The following is a 21075-nucleotide window of genomic DNA, read 5'->3' on the forward strand; positions in this document are numbered from 1 at the left end:
ATTGGAAAAAGCTGCAGTGGGTCACAGCTTAGTCAGCTCCATCATGGGCACTGACCTCTGTAGTATCCAGGGCATCTTCAAGGTCTGATGACTTATGAAAGCGACACCCATTATTAAAGCCCCCATCACCCAGGCCATGCCTTGTTCTCATTGCTACCATTAGGAAGGAGGCACAGAAGTATCAAGGCACACGCACAATGATTCAGGAGCAGCTTCTTTCCCTCTGCCATCCCACCCATGAACACTACTTCACTTCTTTTTTATTTTTGTTTTTCACTACTTATCTAATGTAACTATACACACACACACACACACACACACACATATTTACTGTAATTTATTTTTTTCCCTATTATTATGTATTGCATTGTATTGCTGCCATAAAGACAACAAATTTCATGGCATACTGTATGCCGGTGATTTTGAACCTGATTCTGATTGCTGCATAGGTCGTCATCAGGGAGACTGTCAGTCCCACATCTAAGATTTTAGGTTAAAGTCTGTCACGAGCCTTGTGGCCCATCAGACCGGTGCTTCTGCCGGATTCCAGCCCCACATCTTACTGGAGGAGCATTCCGCTGTCTGCACTACCATCCTGCCTGTACTAGTTATACCTCTAACTTCTTAAGCTTAAGTTCTAGCCTGCGCCTATTGAGCCAACGCCTGACCACTCTAACACTGATACACTTGTAATGATTGTGTATAATTTGCATTTATGAATTGTGTGATTGCGTGAATGCTGTTTATATGATACTCTGTATTTATGATGCTGCAGCAAGCAAGTTTTTCATTGTACCATATATTCAAGTACCTTTGTACTTGTGACAATAAACTTAACTTTGACTATGAATAGAAATCAAGGCTGATCAACAAGGCCTATTCAATGCCATAACTATGACGTAGGACGGAAGTTCAAAAGCTGGTGTGGATGGATCAATTACTGCAACAAAATCCAAAATTAAAACCAAGGCAGCAATTAAAGACCCAATCAGCGCAAATTTATGTAAAACTACATCTCCCAGAATCCTACAGCATTAAAGTCATAACAGCCCCGCCCTCCGAGTCACCAATTCAAGTGCGTCACAATCATCACGCAGACTACACCAATAGGTGTGTTGCTTTCTTCCTGCGGCGGTTCCAGCCAATGGGAAGACTCTTTTGAGACGGCAGCGGCGACGTCTGTTCTGGAAGAGTCGGCGGCGCGGAGAGTGAAGGGGTGAGCGCATGCGCGGGGTGCCAGTCTTCCCGGTATCCAAGGGCAAAGGGGTGGAGAGGGGAAGGAACCGGACGGCGGGAGAGGGCTTAGCGGCGGCGCGGCGTGACCGAGTTCTGCCGATCGGATAGCGGAGGAGATGCTGGCGGCGGTGGAGTAGGAGGCGGTTCTGTCCGATCGCGCTGCTCTCAGGTGAATTCTGCATCCCCGGCGGCTCCCGGAAAGGGAAGGCGGGGGTTAGTTGGAAGCGATGGGCGGAGACGGGACCGGGCGAGGGCAGGGCGCTGGGGCTGGTGAATTAGGTGGGGTGGTGTCGAATGGGATGAGGACGCAAGGTAATGTAGCAGACAAGGCAGCCTATTGTAGTGGAGGATGTGGTCACAGCAGTGCGTTTTGTTTGGAAGTCTAAGGCGAGCTCTTGTGTTAATGTTAAACACGAGATTCTATGTATGCCAGAAATCCTGACCAGTGCATACAAAATACTGGAGGAAGACAGCAATTCAAGCAACGTCTACGAAGGGAAACAAACCGGTCCTCTAGAAGGGTCTCGGCCTGCAATGCCGACTGTCTATTCATTTCCACAGATACTCAGTTCCTTCAGCATTTTGCTTTGGATTACCAGCATCTGCAGACTTTCTTGTGTTTAAGATCAAGTTTTGGGCCGAGACCCTTCATCAGGACTGGAAAAGACGGGGGCAGAAGCCAGAATAGGAAGGTGGGGAGATGGCATGTGATAGGCAAGACTGCGTGAGGGGGGATCTAGGTCTCTGGGTGGCGGGGGGGGGGGGATGAAATAAGAAGCTGGGGGGTGTTAGGTGGAAGAGGTAAATGGGTGAAGAAGAAAGAATCTGATTGGAGAGGATAGAGGAGCGTGGAAGGAAGGGAAGGAGGAGGGGAACCAGAAGGAAATGATGGGTAAGTGAGGAGAAGAAGAAGGGATGAGAGAGTAACCAGAATGAGGATCTTAGGAGAGTGATCCCTATGGAAAGTGGGGAGGGAAAGATGCACTTAGTCCTCTGTGATAGTGAAAGAGCAGAGTGCTGCTGTGGGGTGAGTTTAACTGGTAACGCAAGAGACTGCAGATGCTGGAATCTGGAGCAATGGGTAAAGTGATGGAGGAGTTCTAACATCTGCTATTTCTGGTCTCCTAAGGTGTGCCTTCTGAAGCTTTTGATGGCTCTGGGCTTGTACTTTCTGCAGTTTAGAAGAATGAGAAGGGGGATCTCATTCAAACATACTAAATAATGAAAGGCCTAGATAGAGTGGACATGGAGAGGATGTTTCAAATAGTGGGAGAGTCCTTTAGAGGTTGTAAGGCACAGAAGGATATGGTCCTAGAGTAGATGGGCAGTAAGTTTGGCATGGGTGTGGTGGTCTGTTTCTCTGCCGTATGACTCTGTCTCTCAGTGTTTTTTTTCCCACCGCAGTGGCAGTGGGCCGTCTATATGCATGGCTGGCGCAGTGAATTGCAGGCAGAGTGCAGCCAGGGGACTGGCAACGTTTGGACTCGGGCGATGGAAACCCAGCAGTGGCGCTCGGATCAGGATCCGAGGGAATGACCGCAGTGCCTATCACAGTTGTGACTATCCGGTCAGGAAACAGAATTCCTCCTCTTGCTGCCGAGTGCAGGTAAGCCAAGGGTACCGCTGAAGATTTGACTCTCAGATTTGATCACTGCTTGCAGAAGCTTGGTGTGTGTCCATCGAATGGTACAGGCCTTTTGTCCTCTGACCTTTCACCCTGCTCCAAGATCGGTCGAACCCTTCCATCTCGCATAGCCCTACATTCTTCCTTCCAATCTATGTGCCTACCTTAAATGTCCCTAATGTATCTTCCTCTCCCACCATCCCGGCAGCGAGATCCATACATTCAGCACTCATAGTGTGGGGAGAAAAGGCCTGTCTTTACATTGTCACCCTGTGAGTAAGTCTCTGGCTTTCCACTCTATCTGTCCCTCTTATTGTCTTAAACTTTATACAGCTCTATCAAGTCTCCTCTTACGCTCCTCTGCTCCAAGGAGAAAATCCCTAGCTCTCTCAACATTTCCTTTTGATTCAAGATCCATTCTTGAATGTTGACCCAACAGATTGCAAGCTCAAGACCTTCTCCAGAAAATTGAGTGTGTGATTCATGGTGGTGGTAGTGTTGCTGGAGGTTCTACCATTGGAGTAAATTGTTAATGTGAGATGGCAGCTGCCTTTTTGTTTTGTTGATGGATTTCAAAAATTCGGTGTCTTTTCACCAATGCACTGATCTCATCCTCAGATCAGATTCCATCATCTTCTGCCTCTTGTCAACTCCATCTATCTCCTTCCAGCTTCTGTCACTGTTTTCACTCTCCCCTCCTGTTCATACTTAACTTGTGTTCTTTATAGTTATTGCTTATTTGTTTATTATTATTTTTTGTATTTGCATATTGGTTGTTTATTTGCCTCTGTCGTGTGCAGTTTTTAACTGATTCTATCGTGTTTCATTGTATTCATTGTGAATGCCTGCAAGAAAATAAAACTCAGGGTAGTATACGGCGACAGTTTATATACTTTGATAATAAATTTACTATGAACTTTGAAATGGGCGCTTGTGACATTTACTTTAAACCCATTTTTCAGAGCACCGTGGTGGCTGTAGTTAGCCGTAGCAGGTCTGGTTGAGGTTGGCTGAGTAAATGCAGGAATCGTGCTGAAAGCAGGACTGGCCTCAGTGCTGCAGTGGAACACAAAATGATACAGCTGCTGCAAAGATCCAGCAAACCAGTCTCAATCCTGACCTCTGGTGCTATCTGTGTAGAGATTGAACGTTCTCCCTGTGACCACACCATTGTCCACAAGCTCTGACATGCTGGTTAGCAAGACACTTTAAATTGGCTACTTTAAATTACACCCCCTCCTCCTGTCAAGGGGGGAGGACACCCCCTGTTTGATGGGTAGGTGTGAGAGAATAGCTCACAAGGAAATAAATGGGAATAGGACAAGTGGAAATGTTTGTTTCTTGATGGGCTGAATGGCCTCCTGAAAATGCTCAGTGGATCAAGCAGTGTGCGGAGAAACTGTGGCTGTTTGGGTAATCAGAAAAGTGTTTTGTGTAAATTTTATATTTTCAAAGAACAGGGTGCAGAGGTTTATAAATAATAAAAGAAAAGGCACTAAGGGAAAGGAGTGAGTGATTAACACTCCTGGGACATAGTCTGTATGACTCAGCTCTTTCAGAAAGATATCTCATTAATGCATAATGGGGAGTTCAATTTCCTATCAGGGCTGGAAATCTAAAGTTAAAATACACTGCCAGAACCGAGGTCTGTGGAATAAGAAATGGAGTGAATATTTGGGCTTGGATCTTTTGTGGCGACTGGGGAACAAAGATGAGAAAAGGGGCAGTTTGTGCAGTAGGGAGGGACAGAAGATGGAATGAGGTTGGTAGGAAGAACAGACGAGGATTGTGCTGGGGTGGGTGGAACAGAAATGGCAAGAGGAGGTGATAGTGCTGGGAGAAAGGCAAATAATAGGGTAGAAAGAATAATCTAGGGTTAGAGTTACAGCAAATGTTTTGGGAAAGATATCACTGGATTGGAAAGAGGGCAAAGAAGATTAGTGTGAATGTTGCCAGGACTCAAGGGCTTGAGTTACAGGGAGAGGTTGGGAAGGCTCAGACTTTAATCCTTGGAGTTTCCAGGACTTGGGTAACATAGGGGTGTGTATCATCAGTAGGGTGAATGTGCGCAGTGTTTTCCCAGAAAAGGAATCAGGAACTAGAGGGCATGGAGTTAAGGTGAGAGGAGAAATTTAAGAGGGACCTGAGTTGCAACTTCTTCACACAGAGGGTGGTGTACATACGGAATGAGCTGCTGGGGAAGGCCGCTCCTTCCATGCTTGGATTACCAGCATCTGCAAATTTTCTCGTGCTGCCTGGCCTGCTGAGTTCCTCCAGCGTTTTGTGTATGTTGCTTTGATTTCCTGCATCTGCAGGAGTTGAGATAGGTACATTAACAACATTTAAAAGACATTTGGGTAGCTTACGGGTAAGAAAGATTTAGAAGGATGTGGGACTAGCTTAGGTGGCACCTTGATCGGGATGGATGAGGGGCCTGTTTCTGCTCTGTTGGACTCTGACTGAAGGCTGAGGAAATGGGAGTGGTGGCTTGCATGAAGTTTTTGACCTTCAGTGTGAGTCCAAAAGGCACTGAAGGGAAGATTGAAAGATAAGTTGTTGCTGTTCGTGTGTCTTGAGCAGTGCAGGAAGCTGAGGTCAGAGGGTAATGTAGAATTGAAACTGTACAAGGAGTTTTGGATATAGCTTTGACCCTACCTTACTCTTCAGAAAATATATGTCAGCAATTTTCCAATGCTGCTTGAATCCTATTTGCATAAGATTTACATCAAGCATAGTCCTGTTTTTTTTTGGTTCTTCCTTAAGGACTTTCTCTACTTCATTCTGCCCAATCCATTTACTGTTCCATACCCTCCTCATTACTACTCACTTGTTGAGAGAACATGGATATCACGGTAGGTCACTTGGCATCCTCAGCCCATTTGACATTCAGTTCGACCATAGCTGATTTGTCATATGTCAGGTCATCAGTGGCTAACAAAAATGTATAAATATCGGAGCTCAGTGTTAATTGCCTTTGCAAAAGAGTTCCAAACATGAGCGCTGTTCCTGCGGGAGTACTACTTCACTTGAAGAGGGTGCGGAAGAGACTTACCAGGATGCTGCCTGGTTTAGAGTGTTTTCTCTGGAGCGGCAGAGTTTGAGGGGCGATCCAGCAGGTTTATAAGGTTGAGAGGCATTGATGGAGTGGACAGGGAATTTCTGTTTCCCAGGGCTGAAAGCTCTCATACCAGAGGGCATGCATTGAAGGTGAGAGGGGGTAGGTTCAAGGGGAATGTGAGGGGTAAGTCTGTTTTTTTTTTAAACTCAGTTGTCAATGCCTGTAAAGCACTGCCTGGTATGACGGTAGAGGCCAATACATTAGAGGCTTTTCAGAGATGTTTCAATAGGCACGTGAATGTGAGGAAGATGGAGGGATATGGACATGGTGTAGGTAGGAGGGACTGGAGTTTCAATGTTTCTGATTTGCTTTTTAGCTGGTTCAGCACAGTATTGTGGGCTGAAGGCATGTTCCTGTGCTCTATGCTCTAATCCTGATCCAAGGTTCTTCACCAGGAGATACACCTCCTCTTCATTTACTGTATCAATTCAATGAAATCACATCACATTGGTGAATGTGTAATCTTTGGAACGTCATAATTTCAGTTGCTGGAAAAACAAAGGAGCTATTAAATAGGGCTCCTGTGTTTTCTTCATCCTTCCCACAGGAAAGTTCCAATCTTCCAATAAACTGTCTACAGTGGGAAGATTGGACTTGGGAGATCTCCAAGTGTTAGGACCACATGCGGATGCCTGTAATTCTGCTTATTAGTTTTTCTGAAAGGGTCCCTTGCTTTGTAGACTTTTGGGATTGTTTTCTGGCATACGGTGAGTGAATTTGGTTAATTCTGATTTGACTGGCTTCCTGCAACATCCAGAGCTGAGGTGACAATTGTTCAATTTGATCCTAAAGACATTTCAAATGTTGTAAACTCCTAAGCAATGTAGTTCATAAAATATCCCCCTTTCTGTTTCTGTACTGGCCACAACTTTTTTGTGTGGGTTTTGTCTGTTCACAGCTTAGGAATGGGAGAGTTGATGTAGGTGGATCTTCTATTATCTATGCAGTGGCATCTGACTTGTTCAACTAATCAGGTTATTTCTTCTTGAATCTGCTGTGTGTGCTCCACATTGCATCTCGACTACCTGTGGGTGTGTTACCATGTGCCCATTCATCACTCTGAATGTAATGTCCCCCGAGTTTCTAAGCATTCTTTGAGATGATGTTCATTAGTATACTAGCATTGGAAACCTTTCTAATAGATTTCAGCTTGGAGATATTAAACAACTGATGTAATGTTCATTGGCTGTGTGCAACTGGGAACATGCTTTGAGCTAGTCAGGGCTTGTTAGTTAATATCCATGAGAGCTTTTTGTTTTTTTTTTGTGTTTGTTTGATATTTTCATGGCTTTTTTTCCCCCAAACTGACAAATTTCAGGTTCATTGAATTGACTTTAGTCGTTTAGATTCAGTTGAAGTGGTGACATCGGGTTGCTCGTTCCTGAACCCTTTTGATAAACATTATTCATTTGTACCCTTTCAATGGGGCTTGCGTGTAGTAACTTCAGAATTGTCAGCTGTAAGTAAAAGTGGGTAAGTCAATGAAACTCTGCTTCAAGTTACTAATTAAGCATGAGTTTGTGTTAAAAGGTTATATTGTTCATTATATCAGAGTAATTGATTCTAGATCAGTGGAAAATTGAGAAGCCATTACTGATTTTTCAATCCTTGTAAATTTCAGTTTCTTTGAAGTGATATTTGTTTTGATTGCCACTAGAAGGTAACTCTGACTTTCTTACAGACTTAAATGATGTGATGGTTAAACGTGGAGCTTGCAATCTGATGGAATGGCTAAGATAAATACAGCCATGTTTACTATCATCCTTTGCAATATCTCGTGATTTTTTTAATATAATTGAACAGGGAATTGGTATGTGAAGCCAGTTCAACTTGGCAGGTAAATTTTGTAAAGCTAATCAAAGTCTTTTCTCTACCTCATTAAAGCTATCTCATTTGCTTCCGCAGAAGTTCGAGATGTGTCGTGGCAGATTCTTTCGGCATATCAGTACCACCTCATGGACCACGCCTGTTTGCGTGTGGCACCAAAACAAAAGGCAGATCGGCGTGGAGACTTACACGGCAGCAGACTGCAGTCCGAGCCTTGTGGCGTGCGACGTGCCTTACTCGCAGTTCTCTCCCAGTGGTTCTTTGCAGAGTGCTTGCATTCAAGGGGCACCCGCAGGTGATGTGCATCTGCAGTCCCTTATCTATACCCCAGATCAGAAGATCGGCATGCAGATGATCATCCGTGGCCAGGGCAGGGAGCAGGCAGCCCTTGTGGAGAGGCTGTGTGTACGTATGGAGCAATTGGCAGTCTCCAGAGTAGAGCGTGAGCCCTGTGAGCTGGTGGAAGGGCTTGATGCCAAGCAAGAAAGAGCTCTTCTGCTGTCTCAGCTTCTGAATTCAATCACCACAGTTGATGGGCGCAGCTCAGACGACATTGTGGTAGAACATGACTCCATGTCCCACTTCCCTGTGAGAGAGCTGGCGGCTGAGGCCATCCCTGAGACACTGGCGGGGCGATTTGCAGGGGCAGAGGTGCCCTCTGTAGGCAGGCCAGATTCCAAGAAACAGCAGCCCCAGGACACAGTGCTGAGCCTCTGGGACATGAATGAGGGGCACCTGGACTCTTTCCGGACTCTGTTTGACAGTGAGTGCCTTGCAGGCCTCCAACGTCTAACTGCGACCGCATCTCAGCTGCAGGAGCTTGCTTTTCGCAGAGCAGGAGAGCTGAAGAAAACAAACCCGCAGAAGGGAGAGCCCAGTATGGAGGAGCATCTTGCTGTGCTTTACGGAAAGCTGAGGTTGGAGGTAAAGAAACTCTTTTAATTGAACCTTGCTCGTGGGCTTGTACTAGTTGTAGATTGGTAAATATACCAATACACTTGCAATATCGTGCTCTAGTGGCAAAACAAATCCCAAATCAAAACAAACCAATTGCTGCTGGGCTGTCTGTGACTACCACAGTCATGACGCACCCTCAGGTCCAAAAGAAATGATTGCTCCAAAGAGTCGAAACCTTTATTCCATTCAGTTAGCAGACACATAATCCCGAAGCGATATGGTGGTTAGCAAACATGTGACCTCTGCTGGTCCCAAGCTACAAAATGCCACGAAACAATCAAGAATACGTAACTTATTCCCTTTGCTTTTACCACACCCCCACTCATATGACTAGTTCACATAATAAACATACCAAGTGTGCAACACAGAATATAAAGCAGAATGAGACTAGATACATGGCTCCTACACTTGCATTTAATGTAATATACCATTTACCAAATATCAGACAAAATTCAGTAGATAAGAGGTAAGTTTTAAACAGTTTATTGAAAGCAGAGACGTAGAGGGGTTTGGACAGAGAATTTGTTGTTTAGAGCATTGACAATATGCTCAGCATTTGGGGTCGGGGAGGAGATCAGAATGTTTATCAGTACAGACCGCTCGGGGAATTATTGAACTAGGAACAGGTTACAAATGGGGAGAAACGAGGCCTGCTTTCAGTCAGGGTATAAGATAGTGCTACTGTCCTCGTGTGTTCATTATGACACAGGTCCAAGCCAAGAGCAACTCCAATTTATATTATAGTGTGGAGATGGTGGTTTCTGAGCTAGGGGGATATGCAAGTTAGAATAAAAGTCTGTAAAAATCTGTCGAAATGCCTCCTAAATGTAGTGATTGTATCCGTCCATCACCTCTAGCATATATTCCAGATACCAATTAATTTTTTGTATGTATTTACCCGTCAGATCTCCATTTAACCCCCTCACTTCCCACCTCCCACCTGCATCCTCAGGATTTAGAGACACCTATGATATGAAGGGTGGTGGGGTTGCGATAAGTCTCTTCCAAAGGAGCACTCCTTCCCTCTGCTAGCCTGTAGTCACCCTTCGGCAAGTTGTAGCACCAGCTTAGCCCCCTCTCTCCCTCTCTCCAAACACCCTCCCACCCCGGTCCGAACAGGGTCATGTGAAGCCATGGAGCAGCTGGTGGATGGCTGTATGAGCAGCTGGTGCATATCACAAGTCCTAATTCTGCAACCACTGACGCGAGGCAGACAATCTCTGAAAAGTATTGATGATGGCTGGGGTCACCCGTCTTTTAAAGATACTGCTCAGAAGATGGCAATGTCAAGCCATTTTCTGTAGAAAAATTTGTGAAGGACAGTCAAGGTCACCATGGTCACCTACGTCATACAACATGGCACATAATGACAACCATGTGAAGCAGACACTGACTCTACCCTATCCATGCCTCTTGTAACTTTATACAGAATATCTTCATTGTGCCACCTCTCAGTCTTTGCTTTGTGATGACCCACATAGGAGAATAATTTGGTGACATTTCCTCTCTAGGTTCAAGAATCAGCATCCGAATGAACTAATGGAAGATGTCAGACAATCCATTCTATAATATAGTTGCAAAACGCTGAAGTTTGTCCTGTTTTCCATTTCATTGAACTGCTTTGTAGTGACAGCTCACAAATGAGTCAACAGATACTGCTATTATAGGGGCCTCCTGTCCTGGTTTTATAAAACCATAAGATAAAGAAGCAGAATTAGGCCATTTGGCCCATCGCGCCTGCTCTGCCAGTTCGTCATGGCTGATCCAATTTTCCTCTCAGCTCCATTCTCCTGCTTTCACCCTGTATCCTTTCATGCCTTGACCAATTGCAAGTCTATTAACCTCTGCCTTAAATATACAGTTGCCTGTGGCAAAGAATTCCACAGGTCACCACTCTGTGGCTAAAGAAATTCTTCTTAATCTCAGGTCTAAAAATCATCCCTCTATTCTGAGGCATTGTCCTCTAGTCTTGTACTCTCCCACCATAGGAAACATCCTCTCCACATCTACTCTATCAGGACCTTTCACCATTTGATAAGGTTTCAATGAGGTCACCCCTCATTCTTCTGAATTCTAGTGAATAGAGGCCCAGAGCGATCAAACTGTCATCTTATGACAAGGCATTCAAACCTGGAACCTCCTTTGAACTCTGTCCAGTTTCAGCACATCCTTTCTAGGATAAAGGGCCCAAAACTGCTCGCAATACTCCAAGTGAGGCCTCACCAGTACTTTTTATAAAGTCTCTACATTATATCCTTGCTTTCATGTTCTAGTCCTCTTGAAATGAATGCTAACATTGCATTTGCCTTCCTCACCACAGACTCAACCTGCAAATAACCTTTAGGGGGTGCTCCCAAGTCCCTTTGCACCTCAGTTTTTATTTTCTCTCCATTTAGAAAATAGTTAACCCTTTCATTCCTTCTACCATTCACTTCTGGATATTGTATTCCATTTGCCACTTCTTTGCCCCTTCTCCTAATTTGTCCTTCTGCAGCCTCTCTACTTCCTCAAAACTATCTGCCCCTCCACCTATTTTCATATCATCTGCAAACTTTGCACCAAAGCCATCAATTGTTTCATCCAAATCACTGACATGTAATGCAAAAAGAAATGGTCCCAACACAGACCCTGTGGAACACCACTAGTCACCAAAAAACCTTTATTCCTATGCTTTGCTGCCTGCCAATCAGCCATTGCTTTACCCATGCTAGAATCTCGCCTGTAATACCATGGGCTATGCCTTATCAGTGTATTCTCATTCATTCTCTGGTTGCCCTTGAAGGTAAGGGTGCAGTTCACTTACCAAAGAGCCCTTTGAAAACTGATCGAGATGCTGGAGTGTTGGATTCGTACCTTGCACAAAGGGAGATTGTTGTAGTTGTTGGAGATCGTTTATGCTAAGACTGCAACAGTGCAAACTCACCACCACCACCTTGCTGTTGAATTCAGAGTCTGTAGTAAATGTTCCCTTTCGTATTGGCACCCACATTCTGAAGATAAATTTAAAAACAAATCTGATTCTGACTTTCAACATTTTCACTTTTTTCAATGTTAATTTTGATCTGCAGCTTTTACACCTGATTTGAGGGTTTCCTTTGTAAAAAGATCCAAGTGTTCTGGATATAATGTCAAAGTTATGCCCTTGCTCTGGGTTCTCACCACCAGATTTTTCGCTATTAGTCCTATGTGGGTTTCCTCCGGGTGCTCCGGTTTCCGTAAACATTCCAAAGGGTTAGGGTTAGTAAGTTGTGGGCGTGCTGTGTTGGCGCCGGAGGTGTGCGGACTCTTGCAGGCTGTCCCCCAGCACACCCTCTCACTCTTGTTAGTCATTGACACAAATAATAGACATCAAAACATATGCTGAAATGTATGTGGCAAATCTCTATCAATCTCTAAAATCATCCTGGCGTGAATAAACTGTTGTGCCAAGCTGTCAGACCTGAACTGAGTCCTAATGTTCTGTTGGAATGTGTTCCCTTGCTGAAGGAACACAGGCATGTGTGCGCACAGAACTTCAGTCTCATTTGGTAGCCAGGTTTCAATACATCTTGTCAGCTGAAACCTTATGTGGCGCACTCTTTCGCCATCTGACGCAACCTGACCTCTTAATTTAACCTTCGAGAACAATGCATCCTTCCTGAGGCGCAGTCTCCCAGAAGGCCTAACTAAAGCTTTGTTTAGTTATAACTTCTAGTAGTTTACATTCCAGCCTTCTCAGGTGATTAAATCTTAGCTTTATTTGTCACATGAACATCAAAATATAGAGTGGAATGCGTCAGTTGTTTCAAATACACCCTATCCTCGTTATAGGCGAGGGATACGTTCCTCGAAGTTGATGCATAATGTGAATAATTATTTAAATAGAGAAAATAGGGATGCGTTCCAGAGGGCTTCCTAAATATGTTTTATCTGTAACTTATTCACATTTTTATACCAATACGACACAAAAGCAGTACTACAGGACAACGTTTGTATTATATTTAATCAATTTATGGTAATATTCAATGTAATACATTATAGAAAGTTATCATCCTCTGATGTACAGTACTCACCAACAGTGGCAGGTGTGTTCGCTCCGGGAGATGAGTGGTTGTTGTGGTGTCGGGCAGCTTTACATAGGTAAGGTGGATGGTTGTGGTCGTCAGGATAATATCAAGCACAGCAAGGGGTGAAGGAAGACTCACAAACTCTTAAAACTGCCGGCAGCAGCAGATTACAGCGATTTGCATAAAGTGATGAGGGTTGTTTGCTTGGCAGCATTTTGTTTTTTTAGCATAAATTTGCTTGAAGGGAAGAAGGGTTGACAGCAGGGAGCAACTGAAATGCTGACTCCGTTCTAAACGTGGGTCCATGTCCATCGCCATTTGTGCCACGTGTTCTGACTTCCACCATTCCCTCACTGTTGGTAAACTCCCGGGATTTTGAAAATCATCTGCTGTTTGCAGCATCTGAGAGATAGTTCGCGGTAAAAAAAGTACCTACGCCTTGAATGTGGATCACACCTTGGTCAAGTGGTTGAATCAGCGATGTTGTGTTAGGCGGCAGGAAACGCACTGTTATGTTAGGATGAATGCTGTCCAAATGTTTAGGATGGGCTGGCGCATTGTCAAGCAAGAAAAGAACTTTAAAGGCAGGATTCTGTTCCCGGCAGTAGCGTCCCACGGCTGTGTTACCTTCAGCTGATGCCGCGTTGTTTATAATTTCCAACTTTTTTCAAGTGTTAAAGCGGTTCTCTGCCGCTCAGCTGACGGCCCAAGACATGACATCAGACGCTTAGGAGGCATAATTGAATATTTCAAGCACAAAATCACTGCACCCTAGGTAAAACCAACAAAAGTTTAAGATCGCACATCCACACCTTGCCAAAACCAATGCGAGAGTGGCGGGAGAGAGATTGTGAGGCGCGTGCACCTGACTTGTATCGGAGGGAAGGCAGTGCTCCTCGCATAACTGTGAATTTTGGATGCATATAATGAGACGTTGATAGAAATAGGTTCCTCGCATAACTGAATCCGCGTAGTCTGAAGACGCATATAACGAGGATAGGGTGTAAAATCAGTGTCGATTGTGCTGGGCAGTTGCAAGTGTGTGCGCACTTTCAGTGCCAACCTAGCATGTCCACAGCTTACTAACCCTAACCCATACGTCTTTAGAATGTGGGAGGAAAGTAAAACATCTGGAGAAACCCACGCAGCGATAAGAAGAACGTACAAACTCCTTGCAGACAGAGGCAGAAATAAAACCCCATCTTGCAGTCGACTCTGCCTTTCCACTCTCTTTGTGGAACGTGAGGCCGTTTGTTGGTCGGGATTGACCATGGATGTTGTGATACAGCTGTCTGTGCTGTGCAAGCCAAGGCGGTATGATACTGACAGCAAGCTGTCACCGTGTAGCAGGCTTCCCCCGCCCCCCGACCTGATAAATCGAAAGGAATGGCAGAGACCGATACAGCTGTCTCGCATGAGCTGTCACCGTGTAGCAGGCTCCCCCCGCTCCCCGACCTGATAAATCCAAAGGAATGGCAGAGACCGATACAGCTGTCTCGCACGAGCTGTTGGCACGGAATTTTCCTTGGAGTTTCCTCCTCTAGCCTTCTCCATGAGTGGGCATGGCTACAAGGCCGTGCAGGTTTGAGATCAGAGTTTTCTTTTTCCTATATGTGCTACCAACCATGGCCCCAGCTGCTCTCAGTGACTGGTTTTAAGGTGCCAGTAACCAGCCTTTGCCCCTTTTCCTGTCAGTAGGAACTGTTCTGTTGGGCTTAGTAACTAAGTCACACGTGAAGGCCAGGAGCTGGAATTGGATATCAGAGGCTATTTGAGACGCAAGGCACTTGTTAGGGAGTGAGAGCTTATCCCCGCTGCCATCCCGGACTATAACAGTGTTAAGGAACCTATATGGAATATAAAGGCCTATATTCCACTACATAAACACAGTCTTAATGAAGAGTCTTAGCTTAAAACATTGACTGTTTATTCATTTCCATAAATGCTGTCTGACCTGCTGAGTTCCTCCAGCATTTGGTATTATCTATGTTCCAATGTTCTTCAAGTAACTTTTTTATTTCTTTCAAGTGAGGGTTATTGTAGGAATGATTGTGTGGTTGTAAGGGTGTGAGCTTTGACCTTGTGCATGGTCTGTTCACATCAGTGCAGATCCGTTCTCTCTGTAGAGTGTGATACAACTTTGTCACTGGTGGTTCTGTTGCAGATATACAATAGCAGTTCATCCATCTGTTTTATTTTAATAGCAGGAGGACTTCTATCTTTTCTTAAATGGAGTCTTAGAGGCTTTGCACTATCTCTGCATTCACACTTTTTCCAATATGTTACAACAGCAGCTACATTTGAAAAGACTGTCAATAGTTTCATGAATGCTGTGGAAGCCACTGTGGAGTGCTTGTTCCCACTGGGGAAATTTCTGGTAGGAAACAGTTGTGATCTCAACTGGAGAAATGAAAGCAAAACTGCTTAGGGTGAGAGGGTCTGAGAGCAGGTTGTCCCTATCTGCAGGACCTATGGTAAGTGGTGACTTAACTGTCGTTAGAACCTTCCACAACCACCTCTTTGAATCTAATGGAGCACAGTCGGCATTTCAATGCAGTAAAGCAGCCATCGATCTGTGCACACCAGGATTCCACAAGGTAATAACCAGATGGACCCTTTTCCATGAAATTGCTTGAGTTAAATATTTGCTGCCTTGTGGGACAGTATTCTTCTGATCCAAGTAAATCTCATGTCAAGATTTTGGAGAGAAGGATCAGTGCTCCCTCTGTGTTTCTGTATTTCCCTCTCTATTTTGTATTTGTATGCTTAAGTGGGAGAGCTTGAACCCATGACCATTTGAGCATGTGCCATTAAATCACAACTGATGGAGATTTCTTGTTAAAATATGGAATTTTGGAACTTGGGTACCAAATGTCAATAATCTGCCCCACTCCTGTCTTTGGCTGTGCCAGACTGCAGGACTTCCAGATTCTGACTGCCTACACAATCTATGCCTTAAGTTTTATAAGCTTCTGTCAGCTCTCCCCTCAGTCTTTGTTGCACAAGTTTTGTTTGACCTTTCCTTGTAATTCATTGCCTCTAGTCCAGGCAGCATTCTGGTAAACTTCTTTCTAAAGCCTCTACATCCTTCCTGTAATTGGGCAATCAAAATTGCACAGGATGCACTGAGTATGACCTCAGCAAAGTCCTATACAACTGCAACATGACTTCCTGACCCTTGTACTTAATGCCCTGACCAGTGAAGGCAAGCGTGTTAGCATACCATCCTGCTTTACCAGCACATTCACTTGATTGATTATTTTTAGTGATAGATAGGTTTGGATCACAAGATCATTATTGATGTCCTGAAGAAGGGTCTCTGCCCAAAATGTCGACTCTTTACTCTTTTCTGTAGATACTGCCTGACCTACTGAGTTCCTCCAGCATTTTGTATTAGTTGCTTTGGATTTCCAGCATCTGCAGATATTCTCGTGTTTGTCATTATTGATGTTATTGCTTTTAATACCCCAAAATATTAACTGGGGCCTTGATGAGAACAATGGAAAATAGGAGTTGTGCTATAATCAGTAAAGGCATGAGCAAAGCTACGCTGCATGGCCTCTTGGTATAGGACTCAATCTTGCTGCTCTGTGCCAAGATGCAGTGTTAAAACAGGCTTGTGCTAAATTTAAGTTTTGAGGAATGCTTTCTGAACATTCCGGTACAAGACTTCAGGTGACTTTTTGCAACATGTGCTGAACAGGTTCCGATTTTACGGATGTCCATAGGTTGATATTGTCCATAAGTCATAAAACACATTAAAATCACTCTGGTAACTGCACTAAATATTGTACTGAATGACTGTGAAAGCACATAAAACTGATGTGAAAGAATTACTAAAAGTAAGAGAGATGGGATGAAAACTCATTCTGTTCTTCCTAGGAATGCATGTCGGACCTCTGAATTTAATATGGGAGCTCGTTCGTATGTGGATTTGTTCATAGGTTGGCAAGTGTGTCTATAAGTTGGGCATTCTTAATCAGGGGTTGCCTGCATAAACCTCTCTAAGTTTGAGCTCATCGGAAGCTTTGTCATCCATATTCCAGCAGGCACCAAGTTGGGTTTGTTTGTCTACCTGAACCCTTCACTCTGGCTGTGGTTTACTTGATATTTACAAGTTCTCACCTTCGTACTCAAATCCTTCTCCTCCCTGTCCCTGTAATCTCTTTACCCCGCATGCAACTCTTTTGTCCCCATCTCTTATTTCCTAATTTTGTGCATTTCCTACTTTTGTTTGATGTGTTTTGTTTTTGCATCAAACAAAATTTCAGAGATTTCTGTGTTAGAGAAACTGAAGTACAGGAATGTGTCAAGTAGGTAGCTGACAGTGTTTGAATTTTGATGGATGGTGAACTACAAATCTGAAATAACGATGGAAAAACTGGTCAGGTCAGGCAGCATCTGTGGAAAGGGAAACAAGATGATGGTAGTTCAACACAGACACACAAAACGCTGAAGGAACTCAGCAAGTCAGGCAGCACCTTTAAAAGGAGAATAAACAGTTGACATTTGGGGCCGGGAGCCTTCATCAGATGTTCCTTGACTGCTCCAGTACAGCACATTTCATGACATTCTTGTCCGGTATCCCTTTAAATATGGGATGCAAAAGTTTTTGAAGATGCTGCACGATCTCCTTAAGTGAGCTGTGTTACTGCATTGCAAGGATAGCAAATGTAGCTCTGATGCTCTGTACTTGGCCAGGATATAGGTAACGAGCCGGTCATTGATGTGAGAACACAGATCATTGAATTTAAATGAAGTGAATGATTTTGAGCAGTGACACTTCCACAATTAATTGGAAGCCTTTATTGGAATTGGTCATCACTGAGCTGGAATAAGGTAAAACAACAATGTAGAATAAAGTGGAAAAGCTACCAAATGAGTAAACAATAAAATGCAAGATCACAGCAAAGTAGACTGTGAGGCTAAGAGTCCATTCCATCCTACAAGAGTCTGATAATAGGGGGATAGAAGCTGGCCTTGAGTCTGGTAGTACGTGCTTTCAGGCTTTTGTGTCTTCTACCTGATGGGAGAGGGGAGAAGAGAGAATGTTTGGGGTGGGTGGGATATTTAGCCCTATGATCTCTTGCTAAACATAGCTGTGTACAGCTGGAAGTGCCTGCACTGGTGACCTACATTCTAGAACTGCATTCCTGACGTAAAGTTCGGTAAGAATAATGTATACGCTCACATTCTTTTGGCTTGGACTGTTTCTCTGAACAGAAAGGTGACTCCCCCCCCCCCCCCCCCCCGCCGCCCCGATTTGCTTTAATTCCCATCATAATTTTAATATGTATTTTAAAAAAATCGATCTGCTTGTTTGCAGTTCAAAATTAAATGCCTTAAACATGAGAGCAGTTCAAGAGAAACTTTATCCAGAAAACTGCGGGTCAGCTGTCTAAGAAAAATAACAAAATGGCTTGAGTCGCAAAAATAGATTGAGGTGCTTTTATTTACAAAAGTAGTGGAAAACAAAAACTTGGACGTCCACATCAAAACAAGAAAAAAACTGAAAAAAAATACAATATATATACAGCTTGCAATTGTCACCCGTCTGGTTAACAGCCACCCTCAGACTAAACACAAAAAAAACACCCAAAGCCTTGGTAACCCGAGGCTTATAACTGCCAAGTCCCTCCCCCTAGACCAACCAAAAGCTAATTAACTCAATTATCTTCCATTTCACACAATCTGAAACTCTACTGCCAGTTCTCACAATAAACACATATACCGCATTATAGGATTCACCATTTCCAGATTAAATAAGTTAAGTAAACCCCAAAACTTTACCACAAGATGAGTAATTAGGTAATATAACCCTTGACCCAGTTAAAGATGGTATCCTCCACCATCAACACACCTGTGCAGGTTGCTGCTGCCTCGATATAAGACAGCTCTGTGCAGCAGCTCTGTTTCAGACCCAGTGACTGTGGAGGAGAGAAACGTCAGATTATCCTGACACTTCGGCAAAACACTTACTGGAAAGATGAATACGAATAAATTGACCTGAGATAGTTAACCTGTGACATAGTGTGTTTCTTTTTTTCATACCTTTTACTGCTAGGGATGTGGGTAAAGTTGTGACTGTTGATTTATTGTGATGCGTGCACTCACCACAATAACAGAGGGGAATAATGTGTGGGGATGACCCTTTGAGTGTTTTACTGAGTGTGCCATGTGCCGTCTATAATCAGCTCTGCCTTGACCAGTAGTGGACATGACTAAAGTAGTATTTAAGAGAAAGCTAGACACAGTGCCTTGTAAAAGTATTCAGCCCCCAACCCTTTATTCACATAATGAGTATTACAACCAGGGATTTTGATCAATTTAACAGAGAATTTTTATTTGTGAATTGCATGCTCCTTTTTTCCACAGAGCCCCCCAAAAAAACAGGGAAAATCGTAAAGAATGAAAAACGAAAAATTCAAGAACTGAAATGTCAGCAGTTCAAAAATATTCATTCTCCTTTGCTCAGTACTTAGTTGAACCACATCGTACAGCTGTTACAGACAGTAGTCTTTTTGTATAAGTTTATTAGATTTGCACAACCTGTTGGAGCAAGATTTGCCCATTCCTCATTGCAAATTTGCTCAAGCTGTGCCAGGTTGGTTGGGGATCAGCACTGGACAGCAATCTTGATGTCTTGCCAGAGTTGTTTTATCGGGTGAAGGTCAGGACTCTGGGCCACTCAGGGACATCAATTTTCTTCTTTTTGAAGCCACTTCATTGTTGCTCTGGCAGTGTGCTTCGGGTCATTGTTCTGTCAAAAGATGACCTTCCTCCCCAGTTTCAGCTTTCTGGCAGAGCCTAGCAGGTTTTTATCAGCTATCTCTCTGTAGTTATCTTCCCCTCAATCCTGACCAGATTTCCGGTCCCTGCTGCTGAAAAGTATCCCCACAGCATGGTGCTGCTTCCATATACTTTACAGTAGAGATGGTGTTACCTGGCTGATGCGGAGTATTAGATTTATGCCACACGTACCGCTTGATGTTGAGGCCAAAGTGTTCCACTTTGGTCTCAGCTGACCACAAGACCACCTTCCTCATCCTTACAGTGCCTTCTAAGTGACACTTTGCGAAGTCTTTACAGACAAGCATATATTTTGTTTTAGCCAGAGCTGCTTCCTTGCCATTCTTCCATCAATGCCTCTTTTGTGTAAGATCTTACAGGTTGTGGAGCCATGACCTTCATCTCTAGTTGCAGCCACTGACTTCTGCAGCTCACCCAGAGTGATGTTGGTGTCACAGTAGTCCTCTCTTACAAGTGCTAAGTTTAGAGGGGTGGCTTGACCTAGGCAGTGTGGCTGTGGTTTCACAGTTTTCAATTGTTTCATGATGGACTGCACTGAGCTCTGAGGTATGCTCATTGCCTTTGAGATGGTCTTGTACCCTTCCCCAGATTTGTGTTTCTCTATTATCATTTCCCAGACTTGTCTTGAATGTTCTTTTGTCTTCATTTTGGTTTGGTCTGTTGAAAATCTGCCATGCTGGTGTGCCTTTGTTACATACCTCATGGATATCTTATGATCATGATGTAATGGTTTTTTTGTTGGAGGTCACTTGATGTAATTTTCCTGCCAATGTGAGGTCACATGATGACCTGTTCTCAACAGGTATATAAAAGGGAGACTCCAGTGACGCAGTTTAGTTTTTCCAGCTAGAATGTTGGCCACAGACTCTGTTCCATTGCGTATTTGCTTTATGACGCAGTTTCGATTTAAAACGGAGTTTTACTTTCTATTGTAAGGTACAATAGTGCTGGACTGGCAGTTTACCCATTTCTGCCAGATTTGTTGATGTACCTTTTCAGTAGTATTGGAGAGTGAAGACTTTATTGAAGTACAGGACCTGAAGGAGTAAGAGAAGTTGGTATTGTTTAATAAAGGGTCGACCTTATTGAGTCTTCGTTGAAGAAGTAGCAACCTGCATTGAAGGTAACTCCTGCCAAAAGAGCAAAATAGTTCTTGCAGGATTTGCTTGCTGGAAGAAAGGTCAGTTGCTTTTAAGCCGTTTATTTCCTTCGTCATGAATCCTTTGGACAGAACCAGCAGGAAAGTCGTGTCTATGAAGAAATCCTTCTCCAGAGAAGTCTCTCCCAATTGACTGTATAAATCTGTTGGACTTTCGAATTCGCCATTTTAAGAACTGTGTTTGACTTTACCGCTGTAAGAACTGTTTTCGCATTTATTGCTTTAAGAACCAGTACTGAGTGGCGGTTTGTGGAATGGCCGCATAGTGGTTAATTTCCGGTTAAGGTATTCGTTTGTG

At 43.9% G+C, this 21075-nt stretch overlaps 1 protein-coding gene across 3 annotated transcripts in view; it reads left to right on the plus strand.

Moving 5' to 3' along the window:
• The first annotated feature begins 1219 nt into the window (after positions 1 to 1219).
• The window catches only part of c5h6orf136 (chromosome 5 C6orf136 homolog), a 39646-nt gene continuing 19790 nt past the window's right edge, over positions 1220 to 21075 (plus strand). The window contains exons 1-3 of one of the 3 annotated variants that reach the window (XM_072259181.1): positions 1220 to 1405; positions 2641 to 2842; positions 7884 to 8729. In XM_072259181.1, coding sequence (XP_072115282.1) covers positions 2663 to 2842; positions 7884 to 8729 — 1026 coding nt within the window. In that variant the 5' untranslated portion in view covers positions 1220 to 1405; positions 2641 to 2662. Of the gene's footprint in view, positions 1406 to 1503; positions 1549 to 1574; positions 1929 to 2640; positions 2843 to 7883; positions 8730 to 21075 lie in introns of those variants that run through there. The other 2 variants (XM_072259182.1, XM_072259183.1) reach the window with 2 other exon arrangements.

The sequence above is a fragment of the Mobula birostris genome, chromosome 5, assembly GCF_030028105.1.
Source record: "Mobula birostris isolate sMobBir1 chromosome 5, sMobBir1.hap1, whole genome shotgun sequence".
Taxonomy (NCBI): domain Eukaryota; kingdom Metazoa; phylum Chordata; class Chondrichthyes; order Myliobatiformes; family Myliobatidae; genus Mobula; species Mobula birostris.